This window comes from Panicum virgatum, chromosome 2K (genome assembly GCF_016808335.1).
Source record: "Panicum virgatum strain AP13 chromosome 2K, P.virgatum_v5, whole genome shotgun sequence".
In the NCBI taxonomy this organism is placed as follows: Eukaryota; Viridiplantae; Streptophyta; class Magnoliopsida; order Poales; family Poaceae; genus Panicum; species Panicum virgatum.
The window spans coordinates 8,926,609-8,933,777 of NC_053137.1; the positions used below are offsets into that span (position 1 = coordinate 8,926,609).

At 47.7% G+C, this 7,169-nt stretch overlaps 1 protein-coding gene across 1 annotated transcript; it reads left to right on the forward strand.

Moving 5' to 3' along the window:
* The first annotated feature begins 3,270 nt into the window (after positions 1-3,270).
* Positions 3,271-5,797, forward strand: LOC120695041. Its single transcript, XM_039978365.1, has 3 exons — positions 3,271-3,553; positions 3,832-4,183; positions 4,640-5,797. Exons 1-3 carry the CDS (start codon positions 3,271-3,273, stop codon positions 5,259-5,261), a joined length of 1,257 nt encoding a protein of 418 aa, XP_039834299.1. The 3' UTR covers positions 5,262-5,797.
* The last annotated feature ends 1,372 nt before the right edge of the window (positions 5,798-7,169 follow it).

A 7,169-nucleotide genomic window follows, 5' to 3' on the forward strand; every position in this document is an offset into this window, starting at 1 on the left:
TCCTACGAGCTTTCTCACAAATTTACCAATAGAATTGGCTAATCCTCGTAAGAGGTGTGAGACCAAGCTTTGATACCAATTGTAAGGATCACCGGGGTGTCCGACCCTAGAGGGGGAGGGGGTGAATAGGGTCGCTAATCGCTTTTTAACCTAGGGCTCAATCTAATTGCATAAGATAAACCTAACACGTCCTACACATGCTAGGTAGAACTAAGATTTATCTATGTTACCCTCTACTTACCCCAAAAGCCTTGCAACCTATAGCCAATTCTAATCAAACTAACTAGGAAAGTAAAGGTAAGCAAGGAAGAGTAAATGCGGAAACGTAATGCGGTAAGTAAAGCGGTAAGGGAGAGGATATGCAAAGTCCCGTGAAGACACCAAGACACATGATTTAACGTGGTTCGGTTAGGACACCAAAGTCCCTCCCTACGTCCACGGCCACTTGTCCAACACGAACAAGTGTGATGCCGAGTCTCTTCACTCGATCACCATCTTGCCATGCCTCCAAGGCTCCCGACAAGTAAAGGCTAAGTGACGCCAAGTCACAAAGACGAGGTCACCGCCACCGTCTATCTCGAAGTGTCACCACGGCACCGTCTTCACTATCTTGGAGCTTTAACACCAAGTAGGGGCCTCCTTCCCCGCACAAAGTGTCGTTGCCACTCCACACCAAGTCGGAGGGTCATACGACGAGTACAAGTTTTTGCTTGCCGCAGCAAGACTTCTCTCAAGGGAGCTCTCGCAAGAACTAATCCCTAATCAAGCACAAAGCACTCTAATACGTGTGCTTAAGCCTATATGATGTACAATGAAGCTCTATGGTGGTTGGAGATGATCTTTAGCTCTTGTATACTTCCTTGAACTCCAGCACTGTCAAATGACCCGGCCTTGGGGGTATATATAGGCAGCACAAGCAAATATAGCCGTTGGAGAAAAGCTGCCCGAAATGTGTTTAACGCCGGTTAATCCGACGTACCCCAAAAGCCATCATCGGTTCAACCGGTGTATGTAAACTGCCACTTGAAAAACTAGCCGTTAGCAATCAACCGGTGTAACGCCGGTTTAACCGATGTAATCAACCGGTGTATGTAATATTAGCATCGGTTTAACCGGTGAGTGTAACTTCTTCACGTTCCTCCAAAAAACCACCTCTCTGGACAACTGAACCGATGCAATTGACCGATGCATCGTCGGTTCAACCGGTGTATGTAATTTCCTCGGTCTTCATCTGCCAATGCACCGACGTATATAATTTCCGTAGCGTCGGTTCATCCGGTGTAAAACCCTAGCCCACAGACCTTCTCTGTGATTGCACCGGTGAGTTCATTTTGCCCTACGTCGGTTTAACCGATGATAGCAAAATGCCTCAATTCTTGTCCCTTGGACGGAAGAGCTTTCAGGGCGGCCCCCGTAGGGGCGGCCCTTCGGGCCTAGCTATGCCTATCTTCTCTTTGTCATCACTTGAACATAAAAGCCTGGAAATGTTTATCTTAACAATGATATTAGTCCAAGTGTTGTGTGTGTCATCAATCGCCAAAACATTATATTGAAAAATGGCATGAGAGGCCATTTTCGCTACAACGGGGGAGGGGCGACGGGGAGGAGATGCGCGGCGGAGAGAAGACGAGAGAGGAAGAGAGGAAGACGTGGCGGCGGCAGGGGAACGACGAAGACGAAGGACGCGGGGGATAGGTTTTCGGGAGGGGGGGCGCGGGAGCCGTCCGATCGGCCCACGTGGCCGATCGTGGGCTGTCGGATTTCGGGTGATGCATTGAATCCATAACCCGAATGGGGAGTAGATAGACTCTTCTACTACCCAGACGTAGATGAGAAATTTGGTTTTTTGGGACTCCAAAGAGTGGGCTTCGCACATTTGCCACCGATAACATGGACTTCGCTTAATTGCCACGGACAACATTTGGCACCTTGTTTTCTTACCATTTTGGACTCTTGTACCCCTGGCCTTTCTTCATACGCAGTTGGCGCGCCCTCCCGCTCCCGTGTCGCCGCACCACTGCTCCGCGCGCAGCTGCTCCCGCGCCGTTGCGCCATTGCTCCGTGCGTCGCGCCACCGCGCCGCCGCCCCACTGCGTGCTCTGCGCTGTCGAGCTGTGCAGCTGCTCCCACGCCGCAACACCGTGCCGCCGTTCTGCGTGCCGGAGCCCACGCGGCCCTCGCGCGCGGCTACTCACCGACGCCGTGTGTGGCGGTCGGGGCCAGCACTACTGCTCCTCGCCGCCAAGGCCGGCGCGCCCCCTCCCTTGCGTCCGTCAGGGCCGGCGTGGCTGGTCCGCGCCACCGCGGCTGGCGCGGCCCTAGCACTCAGCCAAGAGTGCGCGCTCCTATGCCGCGGGGGCTGAGGCTGGTGCGACCCTCGCACGCGGCTGCTCCTTGCCGTCACGGCCGGTGCGTCACTCCCCTGCGTCCATCGGGTCATGGCCCTCGCGTGCGGACGGTAATAGAATGGCTAGAGGGAAGACAAAGATGGGATACTAACAGCGATGGCAGGTGGACCACAATGCGTAGGAGGACCCCGCTCCGTGCCCCGACGCGGACCGTATGGAGGTCGATGGCGGCGCGAGCGGGAGGAGGAAGAGCGGCCGGCGGCACGTGCGGGAGAGGTGGCAGCGGCGGGCTACACGCGCGGGAGGGTGGGCAGCGGCCGGCGGCGGCGCGCGCTGGAGGTGGGGCAGCGGCGGGCGGCGGTGCTCCCGGGAGACGCGGCGGCTGCGGCTGCGCGGTGGTGGGGGCTTGCCGGAGGGAGAGGAACGAGCAAAGAGAGGGAGGGGAGAGCCAGCCGCGACGGGCGGTTGAAGAAAGACCGGGTAATAAGAGTCCAAAATGGCAAGGAAAACAAGGTGCCAATGTTGTTTGGCGCAATTAAGTGAAGCCCATGTTATCGGTGGCAAATGTGCGAAGCCCACTCTTTGGAGTCCCAAAAAACCAAATTTCTCAACGCAGATGACGATTGGTGGTTGTGATACGAAGAACGAAGCCTCCTCTATTCTGAAAGCCACAAGGGAGGATTTGGTCAGCGAAGGGCTGGTGGCGATGCATATGGCTGAGGACGAGGCAATGGATATGGCTGAGGACGAGGAAGCCAAGCTGGAGGCATTGAGGAGGAGGACGGGAGCCGAGGAAGAGGTGCTTTTGCGCTTGGAGGATGAAGCTGAGGAGAAGAAGATTGATCCTCCTTAGGAAGTCGCCTTCCCTGATATTTGGGGATTTTTTGGTTTTTCAAGAGAGGTGTGGGAGAAGGACGGCACCATGCCAGATATTCGAGAGTTTCTTGGTATTGCCAGAGAGGAGTGGAATGCGGCGACCATCACGAAACTTGGTATTAAACCGCATCCTGCGATTGCGACCCTCCCGAAACAGGAGAGGAAGGACACAGCGGGGGAGCGGAGGAGGAGGATTGAGGACGAGAAGCGGGAAGTGGATGACGACGACGATGATGAGGAGGAAGAGGAGTATGACCCGTGGGAATATGAAGCATTTCGCTGTGACTGGAGCATATTCTCCCACATCCACGGATCATTCGAGGACACAAGTGAGTTTAACCTTCTCATACCATAACTAACTAGGATAGGTTTGGATAATTGGATTTGTGTTGCTTCGGACTAAGTAGTGCGTTGTCGATAGATGGCGGTTATTAGATACCTGTAAACTAGTCAAATACATAGATCATACACACGATAGCTAGCTGTTGTCACTATTAATTGCTGCCGTTATTGTTACTACTCTGCTGCAATTGAATTTGATCTTAATGCTTTTGAATCCTTTACATACATATGCAGCGGCGATTCCCCCATGCGATTCACTTACGAGCCTCCTCCATTACCTGCCCCGCGGAAACTCTTCAGGTCTTTTCAGCCAAGGTTGCAGAAATAAGAGGGGGCTTACAGCGGCCGCTGGATGTGTTTGGTTTCTTTGCTGTACGTGACTGGATTGACCATAATCGGAATATTATCTACAACCGTGCAAGGGACAATTGCCAAACCCTTACGCAAGAGGTATGTATCGTTCATTGGTTTGTTTGTCTCCGGCTGTGCTTCCTAACACAGCTAGCTACCATGACCTTTTTCTATCTTACCCACACATGCACCAGTCAGCCCTCCCTAATTTTCGTTACCATGGAGGCATACATACATTTCCTTGTCGCCTTTACACCCATACCATAGTATTTTACGAGCTCTTTGAACTCCATCAACCGCTGCCCTTAATTTAGTATATACAAGAGAGCCATCATACAATGGATTACATGTGATTCTTTCCTTCAAGTCACCGTGCTCGTGTCTTCAAATCTGGAAATGTCATGCCTTTTGCTTCCTTTAGAATTAGAATTATGTAGATAATTGCTCAACCTCTCGGAAATGAGCAGGGGCAAGGCATATCACAAAATGCCATCATATATCATAGATGGTTGATGTCGATCACATAGAAACAACCTTATCCTATCACAACACAAATCACTAGGTCAGGCTCAACTAATTAAGCCTTTCACTCTTAACTCAAAACTAATAGCCCTCATGTTTTTTATTCAGCTAGTACTGATTTAGCGTTGACTCTTGATTGGGCCTAAAAATGTTCTCCGTCTAATATTCAGGGCTCCTTAATTGTTTGCGATCAACAAATATCTCTTATTCTATTTGTCACTTACTATAATGCATCGAGCTAACATGCTTCTCCCATTTTTGTGTTATGTACACCACGTCGTTTATGCTATGCAGTTCCCTATTATACTGTTTTGTATTGAATATGTTGCTCAGCATTTATCTCTTCTGTTCCAGTTCCCCAATTACTTATTTAATGGTTTTACATGCATGCAGGATCATAACTTAGTACTAGCAGGTCCTACCCGTGCTATTGTGTGTGGTATCCAGGGACCTGCGACCTTCGAAGTTGACCTGAAAGTGAAGGGCGCTACGGAGTCAGAAGATAAATGCTTAAGCTTCCTAGCTGCGAAATTCTTGTTCATGGATTCTTATATGTCTCGCCAGACCAATATTGCTTACACTAGCAAGCTAAGCCTAAGCACACTAGAGTTTACACTTGGCTGTATTGTTCAGTCTGTAGAGGCCACAATATTTATGCGAGTCATTCGTGGGTCATGGCCAGGTGATTTTTGCTGTGAATTTGCTGCCCTTACTACTGATGCCAGTGGCAAGAATACCGCATCTGCCTATAATGCACCCTGTATTGATCGTGAGAAATTCGTCTTACTGGATTCTAGAGGTGAAGGTGCCGCCTGCTTGTGATGGTAAGATTAATCTTTCACGGCTTGTTGTTTCTGTTGGAACTGAGGGAGAGCTGAAAGTATCTGTCAAGGTGTGGAAAGATTATAACACTGTCATGGTAAAAGAGGAAGTTTTCAAACCTTTGAAGGCCGGTTTAAGCTATGGTGAGCTTGACATTGGCTTCTGTGCAGTGGAAGTCAATATCGCATGGTCACTCATTATGAAAGAGCCTGTTCTAGCAAACTGTCGTCCTAACAGGAACGAGTACACAATTGAATAAAAAAGGGAATTCACAATAAGGTGGCAAGATCCTTGTCTGTGGCAAATCCATGTTGTTGGCTACCTGGCTATTGTCTTTTCGAAAGTTGTTTATCAATTGTTATTCTCTTCTTGCTTAGGCCCTACTTCTGAAACAAGTTCAGGTCATCTAGAATAGAATGCTTAGGACAAACATGGTGTTATTTCACATAGGCTTGTAGTGAAAGTTTTGAGTGCTTCTTTGAGTGGGTAATCGATTGAAACTCATCTTTCTGGATTGTGTGAGTTCTTCCTCATTGAATAGGAGAGCAGGATGTAGCATTCTTTCTATCTTGATGTGGAGTGATCCCCGAGAATGGTATGGTCAGGAAGAAAAAGTACTTTGAATGAATGATGTAGGCTGTGGATCCCTTTTGTCGATGAAGAGATAGCGCCAATTTCCCTTGCTTCTTAAAAGACTTCTAACAGCGAGAGTGCCTTAGATCAGGAGCATGAACAGCACAATTACCCGGTTCTCATTGAAGAAGAAAGAGAGCTTGCTTGGTATACCTACTACGCTCTAATAGATCGTTATTTTTTACAATGAATTCTTTCATTCATATTTCTCGGATCTAGTCTTCCCTATCCCACAGAACGAGGGAGGTATCCACTAAATCAATATTTTCTTAAGCAAGTGACGGCTTAATAACCTTTTTTCTCGTATCTAAATAATAGAGAACATCTGAAAAAATCAACATTATACTGATTTAGAGACCTGTGCACTTTGATTCTAGGATGTCTAGCCCTTATTGCTAGTTATAGCATTTGGAGATCAAACAAAATCTTAATGAATTTAGAGTTGTGTGCTAGCCCAGTATGCTTTCTTTCTTCTTCCCTTAGACTGCTGTGGTTCCTCTCTAGGACCCGCTGTGTGAGCTACGCGGTTCTACTTGATTTGTCAAATCCGGTAGATTGGTATTCCATTGCAACATTCTAAACCAAGCCAAATTACACTTAAGGAAGGCTTATATATGATTCAAACTAAAAGCTAACACTGTGTGTGACTAACAGATGGTTGTTGATTCGTTCATGGTATGATAAGCTTCTTCTTCATGAAAACTCAACACCTCCTTTGGCTTTTCAAATCATATAACACTTATAACCAGATAGCGCTCTAGGTCGAATCTATCGTTCTGGAATTCTTCACTTCCACGACGGCAATCTTTTCTCTAAGAGTGAACTCTTTTCCACCACAATTGAATGCTTCTTATTTATTGGTCATAAAGCACACATGACCTTACCGTGTTTAGTAACAAATGTGATGAAATATAAGGCTCAGGGTGTCGCCCTCACATTCGTCAGAGCAAAAAACCCGAAGAACTTGTTTAGCCAGGAATGTCCCTCCAAAGAACAACCTTTTTTTCTCACTGAAGAAAGAGATTTCAGCTTTAGGCAAAAGAAGTCTGCTCTGCGGGTGATACAAAGGGAAAACGAGTGTGGTAAGTTGTAGACATCTAGAACTCAAATAACTTATCAACAGCTATCTTTTGATAGCATTTCAATGGCTTATTCAAGGTTAATCCATTATAAATGACCTACTGCACAGGTGCTGTTCTTCATAGCTGCTATTGGTCACCTTGCATTCTTCACTGACATACATCAATTTCCCAATCCTAAATTAAATAACAAAAG

Coding starts and splice junctions, on each gene's coding strand:
- LOC120695041 (XM_039978365.1), top strand. CDS start 3,271: ATGCCAGATATTCGAGAGTTTCTTGGTATTGCCAGAGAGGAGTGGAAT. Junction 3,554..3,831: donor CGGATCATTCGAGGACACAA/GTGAGTTTAACC, acceptor TTCACTTACGAG/CCTCCTCCATTACCTGCCCC. Junction 4,184..4,639: donor GCCTTTACACCCATACCATA/GTATTTTACGAG, acceptor GATCAACAAATA/TCTCTTATTCTATTTGTCAC.